General features: G+C 40.3%; 2 protein-coding genes across 5 annotated transcripts in view; both read right to left on the reverse strand.

Annotated features, from left to right (window-relative positions):
* The window catches only part of svild (supervillin d), a 45,327-nt gene extending 27,709 nt beyond the window's left edge, over positions 1 to 17,618 (reverse strand). Inside the window, exons 1-3 of one of the 4 annotated variants that reach the window (XM_044337309.1) lie at positions 17,489 to 17,618; positions 17,205 to 17,280; positions 4,119 to 4,654 (exon numbers count right to left, since the gene is read on the reverse strand). In XM_044337309.1, the coding sequence (XP_044193244.1) occupies positions 4,119 to 4,507 (389 nt within the window). In that variant the 5' untranslated portion in view covers positions 4,508 to 4,654; positions 17,205 to 17,280; positions 17,489 to 17,618. The other 3 variants (XM_044337308.1, XM_044337307.1, XM_044337310.1) reach the window with 3 other exon arrangements.
* A 1,442-nt stretch (positions 17,619 to 19,060) lies between these two features.
* Positions 19,061 to 25,561, reverse strand: LOC122970662 (glycylpeptide N-tetradecanoyltransferase 1-like). The gene is made up of 12 exons (XM_044336810.1): positions 25,458 to 25,561; positions 25,225 to 25,333; positions 24,865 to 25,009; positions 23,366 to 23,484; positions 22,142 to 22,233; positions 21,524 to 21,640; positions 21,240 to 21,410; positions 20,814 to 20,922; positions 20,434 to 20,604; positions 20,147 to 20,314; positions 19,808 to 19,945; positions 19,061 to 19,246 (listed from the first exon to the last, which is right to left on the reverse strand). The coding sequence occupies exons 1-12, from the start codon at positions 25,475 to 25,477 to the stop codon at positions 19,223 to 19,225; spliced, it is 1,383 nt and encodes a 460-aa protein (XP_044192745.1). The 5' UTR covers positions 25,478 to 25,561; the 3' UTR covers positions 19,061 to 19,222.
* Between the last annotated feature and the right edge of the window lie 562 nt (positions 25,562 to 26,123).

Genomic DNA, 26,123 nt, shown 5'->3' on the forward strand with positions numbered 1-26,123 from the left:
AGAGGGCTGCATTAAACACAATAGAGAATCGTTGGGGACAGCTGGGAGGAGTCAAAGGTTATTGAAGAAGAGTAGACGACCCCAAGATGATCCACAGGATCGGAACCAGTCCAGGCATTTTTTTTTTTTTTTTTTTTTTAAAGAAATCTATTTTGGCTAAAAAGAGCCTGATCCATTTCTGATCATTTTGTTGTTATTCTCCACTTTGCTCCATTAAAAACACTGCGACCACACAATGTTGTGCACAAAATCAACAAACAGCAGCCAGTAGTTTTAATTAATCATGACAGGCTGCATCAGCGAATGGTGGGAGCAGAGCCTCTGAAGTGAAGCTGTTCATGGAAAACTGCATTTAGACCTAAATGTTTTGTTCATGATGGAAAAGAAGAAGCAGTTGCTTCAATAATTTAAATGAAGTCATACTGTAGTGTGGACTGTGCAGCTGTATTATGTAGGAAAAAGTCCCAAAACATTGTTGAAAAAGTTTGTTTTTTTTTGTTTTGTTTTACAGCAGTATGTTATTATGAGTAATTTTCGGCTTGGGTTTGGCTACTGGGTAGAGTTTTGTCAGTTTTGGATTGGCACGCCTCACTAGAGCTAAGTGATATCATGGGAATCCAAATATGCCAGGCAAAGGAATTAATAGTGTAGTTACATGTTAGGAAATGTGATGGTGTGTAACAATAATGACAGTTAGGCTATGTAATGCACAATAAGTGGCTGTGTAATACACACATTGCATAATTTAACATACTTCAGCACTACGGTATATAATGTCACCCTTTAAAGCTAGTCTACGAGAAAGACTGTTAGCAGGTCTACCCTTAGCAGTCTCAGTGGCTGATGTTACTCAGTTCTCAAATACTCTAAACACCCTCCTCTGCGACCACAGGCCCCGGTGACACTTCATCAACCCCACCTACATTTTGACTGCTGGCTGAAGGGCCATACGCAATCACAAAAAACTAACCAGGGAATGACAGTACAGACAGTAATGGGGGAACGTTGAAGAGCGAAAAGCTAAACACACATACAAGTCAAGGCAGGCAAGTCATTAATCAAACACTTCCTCACTCTTGGTCTATTTAAAATTATGTCATACTCACAGAGCACTATGTGAAACATGGAAACGGACAGAGAGGATATAATTAAAGCAGAGAGGAGTTATAATCATGACTTTGGCATAGTTAAAAGACTTAAGTCTTGTTGTCTCTAATTAGCACACTTATTTGTCCTCTGTCCGTCATATGGTAGGTACTGTTTTTTACACTCTGTACTATAAACGTTCAGCCATGTAAACAATAATCAGCCCAAATCACATTCAGTCTTTTTCAAAGTCCAAGGCTTTTGACTAACTGCAATGTGCCGGTAGCACAATTACTGGTGTTTACTACACATGCTTAACATATAGAACATCCAACCCAAAATACTACTATATACCATTCCTGCTTGTGAAGGATATTTCTTTAATTTCCTACAACCTAATTGCAACTCCAATAATCTTATTTTGTACATTATACATTTGTATGATTATACATACCCTGCAAGATTGTATAATCTAGTATAGTTTGAATGGATTGCTGTGAAACTGAAGTACGTCAAGTTCTTTTTATGGTCATAACAAAATACATTTTAGATAAAGAATCACATTTTTGTACAAACAGTGCTCTTGTCTATGTGCTATGGTTCAGCTGATAACATTAACCACCAAACTAAGGAATCATACTGTCTTCTTTGTGAAACGAGATTAAGGCAGCTGCTCAGATAGCCAGAGGGCCGAGATTACATTTAATTGAACAGATAAATTCAATTGTGGGACAGTACAGAATATGTATTTCTTAAATTGCTAAGTGTAGATTGTAAGTAACAGTTCATTCTAAATGTCAAAACGCAGTGTTTTGGAATGTAACTCTTCAACTGCAATTTTACAAGGGAAGGATTCCTGTCTGTGTCAGATAAACGCATTGACTGACACGTTTCATTATCACTGGCTTAGCCAAGTTCCAGTTTCCTTTAACAGACACCCACAACCATCTAAGAAGATTCAGTGAATACGTGCCAAGTTCTTATCAGAGAGCATATGCAAGACAAGCAGGGACATATTGCGCAGTATCAACATTGTCCAACAACTCCAATTACCACTAAGAATTAAAGGTGTAAGCATAATATATGAATTAACCAATAACAGAACAGACTAATAACAATGGCTTTTATATGGCTCCTCTGTCTAATCCTATATGTTGCATAAGTGTGCCTGCACACAAGACTGCACAGCCGGATTTTGACATGCAGAGAATGTCATAACAGAACTGACAAGATTAGTGGTTAACGTGACAGACATGCGAGACAAACACATCAACAAGTTAACCTGCCTTTGTGCTCTCTGTTATTAAAAAAAAATGTAGTCCACAACGTTTTTATGTGATTGTACTCTGTATTTTGTCACATATTTTTTTCCCCACGGTGGTTAGTTGACACAGTTGTATAATGTGCAAAAAACAAAATTGAATCCAAATTCATCAATATCCACAGTTTAAACTGAAAGTTGATGCTTAATTACAGAATATCTTATTAAAAGATTCTGAAAGTGGATCAATTTTAATACTGAAATCTTGCACCTTGAACAAATAAATGTTTAGTTTCTTTGATAATAAACCGTTGCTATGAGAGATTATCCAGTTCAACACTTGATAGCGGAGATCTGCTGAAACCTGTCACACTGCAAGTAGCCTATTTCTTTTCAATTACAACACAAGCAATGCCTTTCCCAATCTTATAAAATAATCTGTCCATAACATCGAAGAGGACATCAATCACAACTCTCTGCATATGCTGCTTCATTAAGCAGAGGGCATGAAAACTTGGCAGAGCTCAGTAACTCCACCCCCACAAGCCCCAAACTCTGACATATCTCGACACTTCTGTCCATCTCAGTTCTTCTCTCTCTCTCTCTCTATCTCTCTCTCCCCCTCATTCCCTCAGGCTGTTTGTCAAGAACAGACAAGCCTGGCTATGTGCACACAGCAGAATCCAGCTTGATTACAGCTAAAACATCCCCAGACCCACGACTGGACATGTTTTGCTCCATCTATGCACAACGCTCAGAGCAGTCCTGGCATCCAATGAGAAATCTCCAAAAGTCTTCCAAGACTGATTTGTTATTCCCTGGATGTGTTAAACACATGAGTCTCTCCATATGAGTGTAAAGTGAACCAAAACAAGCAGCTTGCATGTCATCACAAAAAAAAAAACATACCATAGCAAAATAAATGTAGCAGTTCTTGGCTTTGCACACATGGCCAATTTTGGAAATGTTTGCAGTTGTGTTTATTTCACACAGAATAAAGTGTTCTCCAAATGTGCCGACTTGTCTCCTTTTCGCTCATTTGGGGCCAGCTATCCTTGTACAGTAAACTTATTAGTCATTATTAGTTGAAATCTAGCTAAGATACATGTATGAATATTAAATGCAACAATCTAAATTATTAATTATGATATTATATATATGTATATATTTCTAAAATGTTGGGCCCCCCACTTATGGCAGAGGTATGCTTGGAACAAACTAGTTTGTGCAACATGTTGTCTGGCCATGTCTGAGGACAAAAGTGTTCACAGCTGTTCTGAAGAGCCACACTCGAAAGCGGGGCAAAAAGCCTGCCGTCATAGAGACTGGTGAGAAAAGGTTAATATTTAAGTTACTACAAGGACCTTTCATTTTGTGTTGATTTTGGCAGCCCCTGTGGACAAAAGTGGTAGTGGTTCCCGGAATGAAGACTGCATTTCACATGAGCACGGCCGACTTGCCTGTTTTCTCACCCCCGCACGCCTTGCGAATCGCTGAGTGAAGCGCGTGTCAATGTGGGATTGTGCATTTTGGAAAATTATAGAAATTGCAGGACGCAGCTGCCCATTTTCAACGTTGGAAGTTTGGAGCATACTGGCACCCTTACCTCAACTTGTATTAGCCCTCTGAGTCCCTATGCCTGGGCAGCTTAGTGTTTCATGACTCTGGCCAAGTTTATGTCACATGGAAAACTGCGACTGTTGCTGCATAAACAATAGGCAATAGACATGTGCTTTTCTCTTAAAAGTACAGACAATTTGAATAAACTCACCTGAAATGAGAGGACGTCTTTATAGAAGAGCTGACTTCTGATTTAGAGGATGAGATTGTGTCTGTTTTAAGGTGAGTGGTAGCCTCTTTTTCCTGGGCAGGCTCATCTTCAGTGTGCTCCTCAGGTTCTGTAACTTTATTCCTGAGGCCCCTCCTGGTATACGTTTGATTTGATCCATTATCCTCATGTTTTTCCTTCTCCTTGGTTGATGAAGACACTGTTTCAGTTGAATCGCTGATTTTCTTGTCCCTGCGGACATATTTGGAGGAGAATTCTTCCGTGTTGCCATAGCGCTCAGCCAGTTCCCTCCTCCTTTCTGCTTTGTAGCGGGCAATTCGCTCAGCTTTGGTCTCTGGGGCTGAGCTCTGTAAGGTGTCTATTCCATCCATTTTGTAGTTTAATGCACTTTAGGGTTTAAATGCAAGTGAGAAGATGCCAAGTTGCTTCTTCAGTTGTCCTAACCCAGTTATGTAGATCAGCTTTCTTGTAGATCTCCCTTGTCAGCAATGTCTCACTCCATAAACATCATCCCAGTGCTGCAAACAAGAAAGGAAGACAATGTTAATGTGTCATGATTGCAGAGCAGCATTTCCAACAACAGGCTCTCTAACACTGAGCAAAACTGAATGTACCAGGACAAACACATCTCCAGCTTTCACAGGAAGCTGGCCACAATTGGCTCAGCTGTAGAGCTCCAAGCCAAGCCCTGCCCTGCCCCAGCTAACACCCCCCTGTGAGAATGATGTCAGCCAGCTCTGCTCAAAGACAGCCGACCACCGCATTGAGACTCTCATATAACCTCTATTCCATCAGTTGGAGCCATCTGGAAAGAGGGAGGAGGAAGAGAGAGAGAAAGATAAAACAACATCTTCACCCCACTTTATTTCTTACTTAATTGGGGGCTTTGTGCCTGGGCTAATCACTTCTTGAACACTATCCAACCCCATAATAACTCAGTATTTACTACAAACACAATGCATGAGAAACTCGAAATTGCCCATGAGTGTGAGAGTCAGTGTGGTCGTGTTTTTCTATTGACATGTGTTATCCTTGTGATAAACTTGCAACCTGTCCAGGGGTGTATACAGCCTCTCGACCAATGTATTAGGTTTCAGCCCTCTGTGACCGTGAAATGGATAATCTTTTAAACATCTCCTTTCCACATCTAGCACAATAAAAGAAGTGCACCATTTAATAACTTTTGACTGTTCTATACCTAGTGGGTTAAATTTAGGAGGTAAAAATTAGGAGGTTGAGTTGAGCTCATTTTGTTCCATTAAGTATTCACAGAGCAGAAAACCACATATGGCTCAGCTGCAGAGGTCTTGAAAATTTCACTCGCTTAAACGCATCGCCAGCTGACAACAGCAGTAAAAAATTATGTGTGTGCAGTTTCTGATTGTTCCACACCAAGCACAAGGGCTTTTCCACAGACATTTCTCACAGCACAAGTATGCTTACGATGCTTTGGGGCTTCTGTCTGAAGAAAGCCAAAAAAGAAGGCCAAGAGGGATATGAACAGATGGAGGTGTATTTACTGTATGTTAGAGGGGCTTAATGCTGCCCTGTGGTATCCCTCCAAATGCAGGGTAAGAGTTAATTCAGCGCGTAAACGCTCACATTTATGGCCAGGAACAGAGGTATGGAGAAAATATAAAAGGGGGAGCTGTGTCTGGACAATAGGGGACAAAATATATCCTGATATTTCTACTTGTGATATGTTATCAATACACTGTTGTCAAGTATCCATACATTTTTTTTTTAGGACCACTCAGAATTGATTCAGCTACTTTGGCTCACCACTACCCTCCACCTCCTTATGGAGGTGCTGAACAGACTGGTGACAGTGAGATGGATGGCAACTGTAGGTGCCAACAGAGAAGAAATGCAACCAAAATAACAGTAGCCATGAGCAGCTGCTGTTAGACTAAGTGTCTGTAATGGAAATACAAAGAGTCTGCTGGAGCTTTGACAGTCACCAGAAGCACGTTCATGGCCCTTTGTAAAAGTTTCTGTGTGGTACTTGTGTTGTAGCTGAGCTAGCTAGCATTGTACATTATCTGGCCTATTTCCTGCTCTTTGAAATATTTTTTTTCCTTTCTTCTTCAGTTATAGATATTGTGATATATCGTAGATTTTTTTGTGTGTGATATATCGTGTATCACAGAATTGCCTTTGTTGTGATATATCGTTATTGTGGAAAGAATATTGTGATAGTATCGTATTGTGAGTTCATCCGTCATTCCCACCCCCACTGGGCAATGTAATATAATAAATGAGCTGACTCCAAGAACCTTTTCTGTAATAATGACAAACTTGAACAAATCTCCGGGGCACCCCCTCTGACCTGTGACCACCTGCTGGGCTGCAAAAAAAGAACAACCTCGAACTCTTGTCCCCATCAAAAAATATGGCTTCGAAAATTACACAGGAAATCAGTGTCAGGGGACGTGTGTGCATGAATGTGTGTATGTGTGTGTGTCAGTCTCTACCTCAACCTCTCTCATCCCTCCTCAACCAAACATTACAGTGCTTGGCTAAACAACAAGGGACCACATTGCCTCCAATGCAGTTTATAAACTGTAACTGTTGGATGATTACATGTCACCTGGTCCTTGTTATAAGCCTGGAGATGAACGAGACACTTACACACTGGGAAATGTATGCTCTACCCTATATAGAAAAAGAAAAAAAAATACAATTCACCATCTGTTTGTTAAATTAACAATTCAGCATTGGTCACTTCAATTCCAGTGAGTCCAGCTACAAGTATCCATGGCCAATTAAACTTGGCCAGAAAAGAAACTAGAACATATTCTGGGAATGTACCTGGGATCAGATGGGGTTAAAGCTTTTTAAATGGAATTTACTGCATAATATGAAAACCAAATGGCCTATTAAATATGCAGGTCTAATCAATTGGTAGCAGTAAATCCACTACTACCCAGCCTTAAGCCTTCAAGAACTCTACAACTCAATAAGCAACGCATGTTATGGGACTTGCAGTTATTTTAACTGCCATTTTTCTCATCAAAACCTAATACAGATGTTTTAAACGCAAACATGTCACTCCAATTCATGTGAATTTCCTTATGAAGGCAAAAGGATCCTGAGGCTGGATGTTGATTTCAGGAGTATGCACACGATTACATAATTCACCTAGGTCACTACCTATAAAAGGAGTGCTAAACAGTACGCTAAAGCTTGTCCATGGAGACCCAGAACATAGAGTTGCTTTGTTTGGAAGCTACCACTGTTATTTTAAGCAACAACAGGGACTAAAAGTGAGTCATACATTAAAAATCATCACTCCTATCAGCAAATGTGAACTCACCCAAGAATATTTGTTTTGGTAGTTGTTTTATCACTGCCAAAACAACCCAAGGTGTCTTTACCTATTTATGGTTATTTCTCCAGAAATAAAGACATACAGGGCAAGCAGGAACGTGCAGGATCAACACACACTCAGAGGGCTTTGAATAAAATCTTATCTGCTAGTATTGATCCAGTCCAAGATAAAGTTGGTTTCATTTGCATTAGATGAAAGTAGATAAATGAGATTGTTTAGTCTGACAGTCCTAAAAAGGCGCTCAGTGTCACGTTTATCACAACTAAAAGGTTTGTTGATGAACAGAATGGGGAAAAATGAGCACAAGCAGCTTCCTTCAATTATTTTTTCACCAATAATGTCTTGCACAATATGTAATTATGCCAGTCCTACCTGCTAATTCATGTGAGTAATATTATTTCTGTTCCTCTAGGGCATGTAAACAAAGCGAATCCTCAGTTTCTAATCGCTGGGGTGTTCTCTGACCTTTTGTTGTCCATTGGGAAATGTTACTGGCTATGAGAGGAAGATCTGTCTCAACAAAGGCCAAGTGTGTCACTTCCTGACTGTGCCCCATATCCTCCTTCATAAAAGCTCAATTAAATCAGGAAATGTTGCTCATAAACCTGGCAAATGTCCAGAATGCTCTTACGAGAAGAGATTGGTTACAGCAGTAAGGAAACTTTGGATGGGTTCAACAGCCATGCATCCCCTTTGCACTTAACACGGTATCGGATTTAACGTCATCATTTCCTCTTGTAAGTCCAAGTGCTCCTCAATGGTCATGTTTTTAAAAAACCACTTACTCTTCCTGCTATTATAAGCATTTACTGTAGATTACATAATACCTGTTTTAGGCCTACTAACACCTGCAATATACCACAAATGCAGAAGTTGCAACAACCAAGGCATTTCAAAGCTGATTTAATATGTGATGTCCTTCAATTCTCAACACATTACTGGCTAGAGTACTTTGTTATTCACTGATAAATCTCTTTATTTGCCAAAAAGGAGTTCTATCAACATCCCTCTGTGCAGCAGGCTCAAAGTGAACACAAAGTTCACAAAGCACAGAAAGAACTTGGTGATGGGAAAAGTAAAACTGTCACACACGTCCATAGGAAGCATAAACATTAAGCAACAGGCTCAGACAGACAGCCACCTCGGAGGCAATAGCTGACCTGTAGTACACCGGTCTGCATATTTTTTTTTTTTTTTTTTTTTTCAGAATTCACATGTCCACACAAGAGGACAGAGCAGGAATGCAGACTACACCCTACTCATAAACAGTGGATTTACATGGGGAAGGTAGGGGATCTTGACTGTATAAAAATTCAGGGGCTTTCTCTTCAAGTGAGCAACACCCAAACTAAAGCTTGAAGAGGCAAAGCGATAGATACCATGGTGACTTAACAGGCCCGGATCCAGTCTGTGTGTGCAAGCTTTGTTTAGCAAACATTTAAGGTCTTGTGTCAGCCTTTAAGTTTATCCCACAGCTCCCTACAAGTCAGGGGTCACAGAACTAAAGGAACGCAGAAAATTACCAACAATATACAAACAAGTGTATAAATGTGTCCTGCCACTATTTGTTATACAATAATCGGAGAATTTCTCAGCATTGTTTCACTTTAGCTTTGATGGAATTCTGTCATCAGTCTCCTGTTTTAATCTTTTATCTTATCTTGAAACCTTTGGTCGACACCGGTGAGAATTACAAACTGAAACTGCAAGCATTTTGACAATCATTAGGTTCAAGAAGTACACCTCTGCAAGCTTGTGGTACAGTACACAAGGTATCTGTTCAGCAGCAACAAAATTTGTATTATGGCAACAATTTGCCACTGTAAACCTTCAGGACTCCACCGCAAGCATCAGACACCAACTTTCCTTGACGGTACAAAAAGAGAGGAGGCAGTTAAAGACACAGCCAGCTCCTGACACACATTCTTCATGTGGGAAGAGGGTGGAGAGTGGAAACTTTGCTGCACTGGGAAAACCAGGTGCCAGTGCACAGACTGTGGACACAGCAGGCAAAAAAAAAAAAAAAGACGGTCCATTTTTATAGAAGTTCCTTTGAGGCAAGTTCAGGGATTATAAAAGAGCAACACAAAACATGGAAGTACACGTACACTCTCTATTGCAGAATCAAGCAACAATTTGACTGCACAATATCTGAGTGTATCTCAAAACATTGTTTCATCACTTTGAGGTTCTAAATGGACTCATTTAGTAACATTATGTTTATCCCTAACTATCCTACATCTTAGTGTCACTACTGCAGTCTACAGAAAACCACAAAAAATCCTACCTAGGGTTAAAGAAAAACATCACATTAACATCTTACCTCTCCTTAATTCAATATGAATCCAGAGAAAAATTACATACTAGACTGATTTTGTTTCAACTCCTGTGTGTGTGTGTGTGTGTGTGTGTTGTATGTGTGCTGCATATTGGTATACATGGGTGTGTATGACTGCAACCAGGTCATGTGACCAACCAGTAAAAGCAGATAGGCCTGAGTACAGGTCACCAGTCCCTAATCCAATAACTAAATCTTCCACATACTATATATAAAGCACTGGCCTCTAACCAATCAATTCAACCAAACAAATGCATCTGAAAACAGCTGGGGAGGGGGCGGGTCTAGTGTGTGTCACCGTTTTTGAAGCCACCCGCATACAATAATCAACCACATACTGAGCGGCCAATGTGCTTCTCATTAAAAAAGCAATCTTTCAGCAGTTAAGGTGGTTTAAGTATCCTGCCTGCAACCGCAGACAGAATGACGTATTAATTGCAATCGTAGAGTAGAACACTTCATCCTGTTGAAACGAGCCTCCATTAAGAGAGAGTGCTTCAAAGGATGATTCTGAGAGGAGGGATGTGTTTGTGTAACACAGCAAAGGCCCTTCATTCACATGACTCAACTCTTCCCGGGCTCTGAGCGGTGAGGAAACGAGGAAACGTGGGGGAAGGGGGTTGAAGCAACAAAGGAAGGAAAAGCAGTGGAAGGAGGAAGAGGAGTATGCAGGGTGGATGAGGATACAAAAAAATAAAGGGAAGGAGGATGAAAAGAGTCCAGAGAAGAAGAGGGGTGGGTACAACAAGAGAATGGAGAGAACTGTGCAGAGGTCAGAGCAGGAGAAAGAGGAAAAGAGAAGGAAAGGAGGGTGGGCAGAATGGGCTTTTGTGGGGGTGGATGTGATGGCTTTTGTGGGGCATGTGTCTCCAGGGTGCCAAGGGGCCCCAGTCTGGTGGTACGGGGGCGGAGGGAGGACAAGATCCGCTGCCGCTACAGAGGAGGAGGAGGATGGGGCAAAAACATGGCCTGAGACTAATCCATCTCTGCCTCTCCCTCCCTCCATCCTCATTCTCTCACACAGACACAAACTCCCTCAAATCCCTTTTACCAGAAGTCCTGCTGACTGGAGCCAGTCACCCATGAGGCAGTTGACATAACAACCCCTGGGTACTCATGCCTGCACTCTGCTTGCCTTGGTAACTGACACTGTAAAAACTGTACTGACCTGCTTGAGGCGGAGCTACCATTGTCACCAGGCTAAGAAGGTGTGCTGCTTCCTCTCCTTGAAATCTTTGTCAAGGGGGACAACAGCCTATGTAAATCAAACTCAATAAGGCTTTGAGGTTTTACACAGAAGAGCTTGTGTGTGTTTTCCTCTATTTTTCCTTTATTTACAGACTAGCTCTTTGTCCCAGCCTTCCGGCTTTCTATTTGCTGCATTCAAAAGGAGCCATTAAATGTGACGTATGGGAAAGCAAACACACACATGCACTGCAGCGCACACTGACACTGAAGAATCACAAAAACAGGCTGACAGGAATACACACACACACACACACACACACACACCGGCTCTCCAACAATAATGGAGGCTGGAGTGTGGAGTGGGAAGGGTGGGGTTTATGGGGCTTTATCTAGCTAGGAGATCATATGCATGCATACACGCACACACACAAAACACACAATGTGCTACATTGGATTCCTTTCAAAGAGTTAATGCAGGCCAGAAAACAAACACCCGCACTGTTTTTTTTGTTGTTTTTTTTTTTTTTATAGGGCAGATGTAGTAGCTACAGTTAAAGCACCTATTCTCACACCAATGGCTACCCTTGTTACACACTGACATACGGAAAGCATTGCCTTGCTCCAGCAACACTTCACTTCAACTGAATTCGCCAATTTTTGATGGAAAGAATGAAAAGTGTGCAAATTGTCCAAGGCATTCGTCAGTACACTGAATTGAAGCCATGGCAACTAAGTTAAACTATGAGTAGAAGAAGAAGCTGATGATGGCTTGTTGTATTGTCTTTCTTTTTCCATGTACACTTCCAGCATTTATTTTACTAGTTTCTGAACCCTGAGAAATGTGTACAGATGCACATTTTTGTACAAAAATCTAAATTAAAAACTGCCAGCATGGAAGAAATTTGACAGTACAGACTTCTCTTGCAGGGGTCCACCAGTGGCTTGAAAATGTAATGAAAATGCAAAACCTCACCTTATTTTCACTTTACATTACAGGAATTCCTCAGATAATAATGTAATTACACCTACAGGTATCCAGATTTACATATACAGTACCAGTCAAAGGTTAAGGCACACTTTCTCATTCAATGGGAAGGTGTGTCCAAACCTTTTACTGGTACTGTATGTTTCAGTATGATTTTCAGGTGTCAAAAAGTATCTGGTGCTAAACACCGACATTAGTCTAGTGATTTCTACTGTAACTCTCACAGTTCACTACAGAGTAACTGAAAAGCTGCTTCTCTTTAGAAACCATCTAATGCGATTTTTCTGCTTGTCAACTGGTCTTCATCCCCAGAATGGCCGCTTGTAAGACGTAGACAAGACTGAAGAGTGAGAGAGAGAGAGAGAGAGAGAGGGGGGTGGGGGGTGGGGTGGGATGGGGAGATCAGTGGGGTGGAGTATCTCACCCGGACAATCCTGCTCATGGGGTTTCTCTCTCTCTCTCAGCTCTCTGGTGTCCACGGTGCAGAGCAGACACCATCTGGCCAGCTGGAATGCTACTGAGCAGGGGGTTGAGGGGTTACGGGGTCTCCTGTCTTGCAGGGGGATGGGTTATGGCTGAGAGATGGAGTATTAACAGTAGTGGTATTAACCATTTAATGCCACATGAACTAAACTCTTTAAAGTGGAAAAATACAGTGACTGAAGCCATTAAGGCCATCTGCCATTCTCTTTGCAGTAAAAGTCTATTTAAATATGTCTCAAATATGCAGGATGCATGTAACCTGTTGCTTATTGGGTTACACAGAAATGGATTCAACCTATATTACCTCTTGGCGCATAGGTCTATGATAGGTTAAAGGTCAGTTTCATTGTTCGTTAAATGAAACGTGCTGAGTGACAGTGAATGACGGTGTTTTGTGGTTGATATTTCTCGTGGTGTGAAAAATCAACTAACCACTCTCCTTAACAGATGATTCACATGGAATCAACCTGAAAGTACATCTGGTTCCTCAATTCCTGTGAAGCTGACATTTACGGCCCTACAGCAATAGCTTGGTTGATACACGAATAATTGTACGAACTACTGTATTTTACAGAATAAACCGAATGAGGGCAGCACACTCTGCAAACATTAAGATTGATTCAAGACAACTCCCTTTGCAGTTTGCATTCAGTGCTGCGGTGTTTAAAGACAACACTTTAAACTAATCCCTGCACATGGTTTACCAAAGACACATTTGTTTGTGCAAGTTTTATTAATCAATGCTTCATGGCAACATCTGTGACTCACATGGACATAAAGGCAATAAAACCTTAGTTGACATAAAAGTCACCGTAAAACTCATTTGTTTTGAACTTAGGATTGAAAACATTCTCTGACATTTCATTCTAAAAGGCTTTATTTTCAGTTGACGATGGTGTCAGATGAAATTCTGCTCTGGCACGGAGCTAAAACAAAGTGAAACGTAGTATGGAAGGGGGCCTTGTGCTGCCCTTATGCATGGAAACTATTATATGTGTGCAAATCAAATGAAAGTCTGAAGTATAACCATATGTTTATATGCCATGCAAATATTACACTGGTTAAAAATGTCAGTGAAGTGGGCCTTGGCTGTGCGGTTGCTGACCAAATACAGTTAACGTCTCGGTGTTGAAGCTGGAAGCGGTCCACTAACTGCTAGCAACGTTTACAAATATGTCTTAGTGGAGATTAGCCTGAGGGCAACCCCTAAACTCTTCCCTGTGGAGTTCCTATTGCTCACATTGTCACATCCTTTCTGCTTTGTATAAATATTTGTCCTTTAGAACTTCTTGGCTTTGCACTCAGGATTCAACCCTACTGAGAGCTGAGGAGAGAGGATAGGTCAGACCCAGAGAGAGGGGAGAGACAAGCCTGAGTGGGTGGACACTGTGCTTGCAGTTCAGCAGCAGAAATTTACTTAAGTGTTACGTAACACAGGTAGGCGAAGCTAAAGACTGAGAATCTCTGAATTAAGAGAATTACATTTTGTTGACCATGTGAAACAATATCTACCGTACTAAATGTCTTACTTAAAGCAATTCAGTGCCAACATTCTCTGATGCATGCAAGGGGAGGGCACTACGCTGTGTGCCAGACGACGAGAACATAATCAATGATACCACGATGATCGAAAAAAAATGATTGAAACATTCTTTATCTTTTAACCAAGCAAACAGATTCCTAAGTCTTCATAATATGGTCACAAACTAAGTAGGGACAAAAACAAAAGCTCATTAGAAAGAGAACCCTGGGAAGTCTCTCTTGCTCCTTCTTTCCATCTTTGCAGCTGCAGAAATGCATTAATACTTCAAGATTCAATCAAGACAAATGACTGAATATGTAATGTAGGAAAGCATTCAAAACCAAAAGTATCAAATGTTGATCCAAAATAGACATAAGTCATTCTTTACTAATTTTGAACTTAACTGAGGCAATGCACAAGTGTGTTTATTTTGGGCTTCTCCTCTTAGAGGCTTGTTAAAAACCTTAATTACCCATATAAATCTAATTTACAATCCTAATTTAACAAGCAGGTTTTTTACATCCCTTCAATTACTTTTCAGCTAAGCAACACTCTGTGGGAAGCACATTTACTCGGTGCACCGAATAAAAACTGAGAAGGGATTTTTGGCACAGATGAGGTGTGCAGGTTTCTGAGGTGTACAGAGACGAGAATTGGTCTTGAGGAGTCAAAATTGTGGGTAACACTTGGGAAAAGTTTATTTTGAGACAAATACGCTTGTGGCCTTCATCAGGGTCATTCTGGCGTGTTGGTCTCACAATAAAATCGTCCTTTACACACCTGTCGAAGTTTTGACCTCCCAAAACAAAATCTCAAAGTTTCACCTTTATGACAACATGCTGGCACAACGGCAGCAGGACGTGCAGAACAAAGGCCTGCTTTAAGAGCGAGGGAAAGTCCTCTCACAACAGCCAAAAAGTGGTTATAAATATACTGCTACCAGACAGCAAGAGGCTTGAGGATCAAGTAAGTCATAGCTGAAGCTTGTTGAGCTGAAGAGGTTAATATCATATACAGTATATTTTAAAAATCCCCTTCTTTATCTAAAACGCTCATTCTTGATCTCTCTGGAGAACATGTCGGGGATTTTTTTTTTAAAACACACCCCTTGTACTTCTTGCTATTGTCTTGTTGTGATTTTAGTGATCAAGAAATTGAAACTTGATCCACAGTTGCACTCATGACAAACTGCTCTGAGGAAAAACGTCAGCTAAATGAACAACATGTTGATTTTCCAGTGTAGAACGAGACAAGTCTCTGCAGCTGGAGCCCTCACCCGCAGCACACACCCCCCCTCGAAGTCCTCTCACCAGTGTTGAGTAACAAGATCCCTGCATGGGCAACACAACACCGCCCCCAGACTGACACGGGGCGTTCAGGTGAATGATAACACTTACCACAATTACATAACACACACGTCTCCTCAACAACAATGGCGCGTCTGTCTCTCTGTTTGGTATCTTTACATGACCTAAAGAAAAGGCAGGTAAAGAGCAGCAGAGTGTGTTGAGGAGAGAGAGAGAGAGAAAAAAAAAAAAAAAGCAAGACAAAAGCCACTCCCTGCTTGGACACATTCTGGTCCAACTGCTGTGCACATGCTGGAAAATGCTCAGAGGGGACTGCGCTTTGTCCGGCAACTTGCTGATAACATTAACACAAAGCAGCATGCTGTGTTATTAATGAGTTCAACAGAAACACAAACATGTGCTGTCCTGCTCAGTACTTAACACACAGACACTGAGTGTGTTTTATCAAGGCACGCATCAGTACTCTTCTCTCTTGTCTTGCTCAACACCAGCTTGGGTGAGGACAGTCTTGGGAAGCCTGTTGTGACACAGAACGACGAGATGCCTTACAGTGGGAAAATTACAGTCTGGCAAGCCTCAAATACCATAGCCCATGGATACGAAACTTCAATTCCTTTCATTATATACACCATTTGAGAAAAAAAATAACTTTTGAAATGATTGGCAGCACACAATTAAAAGAAATATATAGCGGTTTTTTCGGAAGATAGTAAGTACACAGTCTCTTACACTTTTACACAGTGCATTTTGAAGATACAGTGTAATTAACGTCAAGTTATGTGTTTTTTTTTTTTTCCACCTAACATTACATTATTCTAAATATAAACATTTAAATTCACAGGCTGGTGGAAAGTGATAAGAGTCAGGGCCGGCTAGAATCATAGGAAAATGATTGCTGAAAGAAATGCTCACTGAGTAAACACAGGCTCACAAAGAGTACAATCACCATATATAAACATTAATCGGGCAAATCTCATCCACCTCAATGTACACATTACCCAAGCAGGTTGCAAGTGTTTGCATAGCTGGGGTAGTTTGACACAGATAAACATGACTTTGATTCCAAACTATTCTCTGCCAGCTCTCTAGCGCTGCCACATTACTTCTGCACTCTATGCAGCAGCGATGAAAAATAATAGCATGCAGTGACCTGAAACGATTTCTGCGTGTGTTGTTTTGGACGTTAGCCTTCCTCACACTTTCTTATCACTTTGTTTTCGCAGGTGGTTTTTGCAGAACACAGCCCTGCATGTTCACTCCCCTCTCTCTCTCTCTCTCTCTCTCTCTCTCTCTGTCTCTCTCTCTCTCAGAGAGCCGTTTAGAGATTGGTCTTGCTTACCCACTCTAGTAGTCTCTGTTGACCAATTTGTAAGTCCAAAGTAAGACAGGGGGGTGAAAGGATAAAGCCAGCTGGTTTGGACGTGCAGTCACTTGATATGTCACACAGGGACTGCCTCGAACAAAAAAAGTGGTCATACAACGGAGCATTGGCTTGCAGGATATAGGCTAACGCTAGTTCATAGTTGCCTCAACAAAACGGTACAAATAGTAAGTAGGCTCTTTTAAATGCAACCTGTTAAGGAAGTGGGTTGAAAAATAAGTACGATTTGCTTCAGTCTAACTACTGTATCGTGAGAACTAGGCTAATAATTAAGGAAGGAAACAACACTGACTAATGCAATGACAGCTGCTTGAGTGTGACTACAACAACGTTTCGACATCATATCCTTGTTGTAATATTGTATGGCGACAAAACATTACTGGTACATTTGAGCATTTCCTTACAATCGCTCACAGGAAGCCTTTAGCTCGCGCTAATGCTTTTAGGTTAATCAATGTAAGTGACAGCTTCGTTAAGTCATACTGCAACAACATGCTGACTACAACACAAACTGCGAACGGAACATAACATACCTGCAATGGAGGTCAGCTTATGCGTCAGCAGACACAACATCCACTGAAGTTTTATCTAGAGACGCTTGTGAGACAGCTGTTCAAACAAAATACGACGAAACAAGAGTAAACTTTAACTTTTAACAGCACACTCGCTGTGTTTTTAAAAGTTCGTACCAATGTTAACGTTAACCTGAGGCAGTTGAGTCGTTGGAAGTCGGCAGTTAATGTTAGCTAACGTTCAGCCGGCGACAGCTAGTCCTCGCCGACAATGAGAGGAGGAGAAAAAAAGAAAATAATTTTACCCTTGTCTTCGTTAGAAAACAGTTTGGTTTCCTTGACTCATCCTTTACCGTCGCAGAGCAGAGGCTGCGGTGCGAGCTGTTGGCATGTCTCAGTCACTTCAAACTTAAAATGCCTTCTCGCTGCTGATTGGCCGAAACTGAGGCGTGTGTTGCGTTTGGGTGCCTCCTAAAAGCAACAACTTCTCGTTTAACTGTATACTTCTACATTTCAACGTGAAACGCTGCGGTTATCTGACGACTGAATACGTCACACAGATGAGGATTTTGCATGCAAACATGAACGAGCTTTTTTTTTTTTTTTTAATATAGAAACGTTCTATAGATCCGGTGTTTTTCGCTTGCGACCCCTTAAAATGAAGTGCAGAACATTGTTTTTTCCCACCCAAAAGCTGGATTTTGAATAGTTAGATTTGGCACGACTTGGCCCAGTTACATTATTTTTTTTGCTTGCACGTTAATGTTTAAAAAAAACAAAAGAGTACATTGGTAATACTTTTTTTTAAATTAATTGTGAATGTGAAAGGTAGACTTTTACCAACATCATTCCATTGTATTGCTGTAAACTGCTGTAACTGTTGTAAACCAAACTAATAATTGCTATACTTGGAGGCAACATAACACCAGATTTACTAGCATCTATGCCTCTTTGTCTGTGTCCAGCACACACGATAAACACACACTTAGTTTATATCTGATTTTTGTTTGTTTGTTGCACACCTAGCAATAAAATGCAAAGCAGGTGACGTATATGATGCTTGACAGTTAACTTTAAGGCTGCAGCGCCCCCTGTTGCTCAATAGTGAGGAAATGTAGGCACATTGCGGTTTTATATGTCCCAGTGCAGTAATAAGCCAACAATGAACAAACGGATTTTCTTCTTTTCTCCACAGTAAATCAGAAAAGGTTAGTGAAGTAAATAAACTGAAGTAAGTAAAGTAATAAGTCTAAAATGATGTGGTTAGTAGCAGCTTTTGAGTTTTTTCAGGGCAAGAGTGTTAAAAAATTACTCCTTACAAGTTTACTTAAGCTTTGGTTGTGAACATTCTGTAAAGGGTTAAACCCACAGAGACATTTCTTCCGGATTTTCATATACATCTTGTATAATGCCTAAATGGGATTTAACTTGATTGCATTTATGCCTGACATTATGCATGCACGCTGAAATTGGATTTCTTTGCACACCAAAACACAGATTGTATGTGTGCATATTAGATTGTGTTTTTGTGTGTGTATGTGTGTGTTTGCTCCTGTGTACATGTGCTTGAGTGAGAATGATTAATGATCTTGTCCTCTAATCAAATCTGTGTATTGGTCGCACTAATATTAAGTGTCATGTCACCAGAGGTTATGTGAATTGCCTGTTGAAATACCCAGAGACCCACAAACACATACACACACACACACACACACACACACACACACACACACACACACACACACACACACACACACACAGGGTGCATTTTCAGAACTGCTTGAATATGTTTAATCAATTCCATATCATGTCAGAAACAATCTTTTCCTGTCACAGAAATGCTGAACCCAGTGAATAACTGACAGCCAGATGATGAATGTATTTACGAATGGAATTTTATCTTTATTTCTTTCATTGATTTGTGTATTTTGTTGTTTGTCAGATTATATTTAAAACTCAAATTCAAATTGGAGAGCAGTTTGATGTCCACCAATCTCTCTGGTCACTTCATCTTCACCACTCTGTCATCTCTTTACCTGTTAGTTGGGTAACACCAAGCCCACCTGTAAAACACACACCTCGTTACAATGAACTGGTAAACAACTGACTTCAGTGAACATACAAAAATTTACAGTGCTGCCGTACTTTGCATTTCTACATTTTACCTGTGGTGTTTGCATTTACTGTTTTAGTAAAGGTCACAATTTGCTGCAAATATCAGAATGATTTTTCAGCTGTAATGACATCAATTCCACCAATAAAAGAACAATAAAAGAAAGTATACAGCTTCATGAATCTAGATTAGACCGTGAATTTCAGTTGCTCTGCTTCATCTATCCTCATGCATCTTGACATTGCCACATATTTGGATCTAAAACCAATTTCAGACATGTATTTTTTAGTTTCTTCATGAGTGTTTTGATATTCAGTTAACCTGAAAAGGTAACTTTGCAAGTGTATTGCAGTGTTTTAAGGCATTCTCCCACTTGTTTTACTTAGACAAAACTGCTTAAATGACCAGTACTCTAATGAGATAAAAATCAAAAGCAACCTGGCAAAAAACCACATCTATCAGCGAAATGGTATGGAGGACTTTGGCCTTTGACAATTTGAATATTGAGTACCTTGTCTGGACTCATGTTAGGACACATCCAGTTGTACAGGTAGTAATGAAGGCTGTTGTCACTGATGCTGAACTTGAGCTTCTCTAGGAAACTCTTGTTATCCATCACATTAGGAGCAATGAAGATGTCAAAACCTTTCTGTGAGTAAGAGGAAAAAAGCATTTATTTTGTCACTATTCACACACACAAAAACACAAAGAATGTATCCTTTAAGTGTATTGATGTCTATTCTGTTGGCATTTAATGTTCTGAGTGTCTTTTAACTTCTTGAACGGCTCTTAAAGTTGATTACTTTGTACAGTTTTTAAATTAATGCGATTTTTACTCTGACATACTCACAGATTTAGCCAGGACCAGCGTGTCCTCCATGAGGTCCACCAGGTTTGTGGCAGTAGGTACAATGTAAAGGAGATGAGCTGCTCTCAGGTTGGTGTGGACCAGATTATTCAGCACCTTGGAGGAGACGCTGTAGAAGCTCACCACGTCTGTCAGTGTACCATCATCACCCTGTATGTGAGGAGGGGAGCTGGATCAAGTCTATGACATAACTACTGCATTCATTTATGTTTAAATGGTTTTCCCACTTCAAAGGAATTAACAGTAAATTGTATACTATAAGGTCAGACCTCCACTACATAGGTGTCAATCACATTCTCCCTCGGCAACAGCCAGTGCTCAACTTCCAGCAGAGACAAGATGGGGCTGAGGTGAAACTTGCAGAGATTCTCCTGGAGAAGTGAGTGTATCCCCTGAACATCTTCTTTGGTCATAGGGCGCAAGCCAGTTGTCTTTGTCACCTTGGAGAAAGTGGAGAAAAGAAATAGCAGGACAGGAAAAAACACACTCACAGTAAGTGCTATTACAAGGAATTTATGTCGTTTAAAATAAATATCTTTAAATATTTTGTATACATCTGTCAGCTGAAATGTTGTCAGGTGTTATGAGGTCAATGTGAGACTATAGTGGCATTAAAGATTTTCACCTCTAGGTGGCAGCACAAACTAACCTCAGGGAGACGATAGAATTTGAGAGCTCTCTGCAGGTTCATGTCTCGTCTCACACCTGGATAGTTGACCTCCATCATCTTACGGGGGTTCAGAGGTCGTTGCCAGTATCTAAAAGAATTTGTTTATTCATGATCATGGACAGAGCAGGTAGACATTGCTACACATGAAGCAAGATGCAAAAGAAGTAATGCATTGGGAATCTAGCTGAAGCTAATTTGTAGTATAAAGGTTCTTGTTTAGAAGAATTAGCATATGTACACTAAAAACAGTAACTGCATACGTGGTATTTACTGGAGGGTAAAGTAACACCCATCACCAGATAAAGAATCTACAAATTTTCATTCATGTTTATGCTTAAACTGAGAATTGGAGCCTCACTTTGCCTTGAAATGAAACATGAATCAATCCTGTGAAGCAGATACTACCTGCAGGAGCTCAGTGGTGTGGGCAGCACTATGTCAGCTGTGTAGACAGCCTGGTAGAGGCCCTGCTGGTTGACTTGTCTGGTGAGCTCTCGGATCAGAACCGGAGTCATCCGCTTGAGGCGCAGCTTCTTATGAACACACAGGAGTTTGACCTGTACCATCCGCTTCGCCCTGCAGAATACGTTTTGAGCGTTTACTTTGAGACATTTGCAGGAAAATTGCCACAGTTTGGTTGGAAGCTGATTTCATATAAAAACACATCTATATGTTTGTAAGCTACTCACGTTTCATATATGCGGACTTCTGCAGGAACGGCAGCAATGAAGCCCACTAACTTCTTATTGGCATCTACTCTCACACCGCAGTGCCACTGGGCCAGCCAGTTCGGAGGCTGTAAAGCCCTTAAGAGGAAAAGAATGAATCTGTTTGCAATATGACAGTGAATAAATGTAATTTAGGTAGTTTAAAAGAGATGAGCGTAGGAAGACTTGACTGAATGAATTCTGCAGTTTTACTTGTCCTCAGGGCCAAGGACCTGTGCAAGTTCCTGGAATGCTAATGTTAATTACTTGTTTCAAAGTAAATGTTATTATGTTTTGAAGGCAGGCAGAAGCAAAGAGATTACAGTAGCAGGTTTGTTACTGATAGGGTGCATTGAAAGGTTGGACTCGAAGGTCAAGTGGGAAAACGCTGCGGGATCCAGTCCTTTCAAGACACCCGGAGACTGAAATAAATATGTAGCAGTTGAACTGAGCAGTTTCAAGGTGTGAATGTGTATGAACGTTACACAGGGTGTTGAAACAGAGCACAAGCACTTGGTCATTCACTAGATGAATAAAAGGTTAAGAAAGAAAGTTTTCCTAATATATACTCAAAATCTTGAAATCAAAAGTGACACATACCATCGCAGATACTCAAGAGAGAAGTCAAATCTGAAGGTGTTGTCATCATCTTCCATGTAGTTGTTATTCAGTAGTGTGCATAGCTCTTTCAACTGAAAGGATAGTTAGGAAAGTATTGAGTAGCTTGGATTTGAGTCTCTGACCTTCAAAGCATTTTTTTCCTAAATCTCACTGTCCTTGCAGTGGGCAGAAAGGACTGCCTACAGCAAGGAAAACTTCTACCAAAATACACCTCTCATCTTTGAAACAGATATTTCCATCACTATATTCTGTGATCCTGGAAAGAATGTAGAGATAAACCAGTTACTTTCTCAGTCTAGACTCTGAAAGACATATATGTGGTGTCTAATTATGTTCAACATACAGTAACTTACCACTGCATAATGCTTTATTTTACAGGTCCGTTAAGTTTATACTAATTTCCCAGAAATTTTCAGAGTAATTTGCAGGTATCAAACTGTTAATTTTTAGGACATTTTACAGAAGGAAGTGGCCGTTAGTACAGATTCTTTAGTGTCAATAGTCCGTTTATTATTGGTACGGAATTATTATGCATTGTTTCAAATTGTTTCAAAATGGAGGAACGTTTTTGCTTGCAGGTGATACACCAATCGTTCCCATGGTTTGGGTTAAAATGGTCAAGTTTAGGCACAAAAACCACTTGGTTACGGTTAAGGAAAGATAATGGTTTGGATTAAAACAGTAAAATGTGGTTAAAATGTCCTATTTAACAGCACTAAAATGCCCAATGTGACAGTAAAAAATGTCTGGTTAGTGGACTACAAGAGGTCCAGTGTCAAAGTCTGTTACTGCCTCGAATAAAGTTCCCCTCCTGTTAAAATTGTGTTTACGAACCAATAGAACAAACCACTATCAGTACAGAAAACCAGTTCAGCCCAACAGCCTGTGGACTACTGGCACGGATAGTCGATAAATCATTGCACCGGTTCCGTAGCCGTAGCCGGTGCCTTTACAGGAAGGGTGGTGGAATTTGGTACAAATTATAAGAAAAATTGTGGAAAAAAGTTAAACTATGTATTTTCTATGAGTTAGAGAATTGTTAAGAGTCTAATTTATTAATTATTTATTTATTTATATTTATTATTTATTTTTTATTTTTTCTGTTTTTCCTATAATTTGTAACAAATTCCTGTAAAATCTGTAATATGTCCTAAAAATTAACCATTAAATACCTGTAAACTACATCAAAATTATATTACCTACCACTGTAGGGCTGGTCAGGTCCAGAGTGTCCCATGAGAAACCCTGGGGTAGAGAATAAGGCTCCTTACGGACACTGGCTTCACCCTCTGTTATTTGGCCATGAGTTGTTATACTGTCACCTGAGGACACAAGACAAAAAGAAAGTAAGGTACACATAACTTGATTCTCAATATTTCAATGATAGTGGCTGATATACTTTTGAAAGTTACTTTTTAAAATGTATATACTGTATTGTTTTTATATTGACAATGTTGACAGAATTAGAGGGCTAGTTGGCATTATTATTTTGTATCCTGTATACAAAACAATAAGGTAAAGGTATCCTGTGTAATTTTCGACAACAGACAGCACCAAATGGCTACCTCCAGGGCTGAGAAATGAAGTCAAAGCAAAAGTGCCAAAAACTGCACTTCTCGCGCATGGCTACTTGAGGCTGGCTCCAAAACTGAGTCAATCCCCAATCGGCCCACATGTTAAAATGCTCCACTTTACAGCACAAATAAACATGCTTGCAGCCTGAAACAAAAGACGGTTTTGGTCTCTATAGCAAATTTCCGTATTCATGACAACTGTACAGGGGATGAATTTTTATATAACTCACCCGTTTAAATTTCATTAAGTCTTAAAGTTATGCTTAATGAAAGGCATGGCCGCTTTGGGTGACAGATGGATGCTGTCACAGGCAAGTGGCTACTACTGTGTCAACATTGGTTAGGTAACATAACCATGATGTTTCTTTGACGTTTCTCAAATTCCTCCACCTTCCTCCAGATTCACAGAGTATAAGTGTAGCCGTAGCCATCGCTATTTCATTATGTTTTCAGTTCATGAAAGTTAATTGTAACATTTTGGTCACTTAAAAAAAGTCTTGTTCAGCATTTGGATTTACTAACAGACCCTCTGGAGTCAGATGTTCAGTTTTTTCCGGTAAGTACATTTTGTTTTAATGGTCTTAAGCCTGTTTTTTGCTTTAGCAGTAGCATTAGCATTATGACAGTTAACCACAGACTGTAAATGCGCCTAACCAAGCTAGCAGCTAGCGCTAAGGTTAGCTCTCCACTCTCTTCCAAATATTGTCACTTCTGGCTCCAAAAATCCAAAATGGTCAAAATGCAAACTCTCAAAATGGGAAACCACAAACCAATGGGTGAATTCACAGTGGCTACATCCATTATTTTTTACAGTCTATGGACAGGACCCACTCATCAACATTTTGTAACACAGTCATACACACCACGACCAAAGGTAATATGATACACATTTCTGCCCACAGTTGTTGGTAGTGATATGCTGTGAAAGATAGGAATGTGCCAAAAAAAAATTAAGGATTTAAGATTAGAAAAATTAAGAAGTAGCTTGAAGGTTGGTGTAAACAATGTAGGTTTCAAAACATTCAAAAGATGCATTTAGTCCTAACTGTTGTAATACAGTATTTGCACAGTCAATACTGGTGTTGGAGCCAGTGCTTTTGTACTGATAAAAGATGACTTGTTTCTTACCCAGTTTGGGGACAGGCTGTGTGTCCCAGAATTGGTATGTGTGTTTCTTGGCCTGCTGCATGGTTTTGGGTAAAATCGAACCGAAGGAGAAGAGATGGAGGGCTTTTTGGATCTCCTGCTGCTTCTTTTCTGGCAGAGAGTCCAGCTAAAACAGGGCAGGGAAAGGACAGGTTAATAATCCCCCCTAAGAAGATAGAAAATTGATTGTCATCCAAAAGCATGAACCAGCTTGAGTACAGATGCCTGCAGTGAAAAACAGATACAAAACATCTAAGCACAAATTTCAAAGTGTGTGCCCCCACAAATAAGCACACACACACACCTGCATATATGCACTCACACTCGTACAAAGACACAAACCATTGCAAATGGGTCTCTGGGCCCCTCTGGTTTCCAAGTATCTTGCTTCTTTTGCTTCTTCTTACTCTTCTTTACACTGCCACCTTCGTCCTCTTCCTGCTTCTTATCACTAAAAGACATTTTCATGCACTGATATTCCTGCATATTCAATCCGTATTCAGTCAATTTTACTGCTTTTTACTAACTTGAAAAAAAACAAACAAAACTGAATACAGAGAGTTCGGCATACTTACAATGGGTTTGATTCAGTCATTGTAAAACCGTCAGTCCTTGAAGCTGAGGGTGAACTGAAGTGTTTTTCTGATACATTTGTGGTTTTTCAGCTCTTATCTCAGTGAACAGCAAGGGGAGGAGAGTGACCGCCTCAGTCACCCAACCCAACACCCACCCAGCCGATAGATAACTGAGGACAATACTAATAATTAGATATAACTTCTCACGGCCTTAATATGTTAGGCAGCTGCTGAATAGAGCACTGCTGCAGATTAACGCGTATAGCTGCCTGATCCAGAGAGCAGATTTAATTGTTTGAGGTTGTCTGATTGCAGAGTTCCCATATATTCTCCCATTTGGAATTCAGCACTTTTTTTTGGCTTTATATCTCTCGTGGACTTAATGATCATTGTCTGTAGTCAGTATGATGTACAGTAGGCTAACACTGGCTGAACACGTTGACCATACAATAGAGTGGTTGAAAAAGTGTTCAAGCTGACAAGAAAAAAAAAATGTAATCAAGTGAAAGATGAGCATATTGTCTGATTTGAATTTACACCCCTATTTTCACTTAACAAACTGCTTTCTTTGCATATTTGTAAGGAATTCTGGGGGCTCTGAAACTCTAAATGGTAAAATACATAACAGAACAATATGTACTTAAAAAGTATTTAAATCTCATGTCA

Source organism: Thunnus albacares, chromosome 20, assembly GCF_914725855.1.
Source record: "Thunnus albacares chromosome 20, fThuAlb1.1, whole genome shotgun sequence".
Taxonomy (NCBI): Eukaryota; Metazoa; Chordata; class Actinopteri; order Scombriformes; family Scombridae; genus Thunnus; species Thunnus albacares.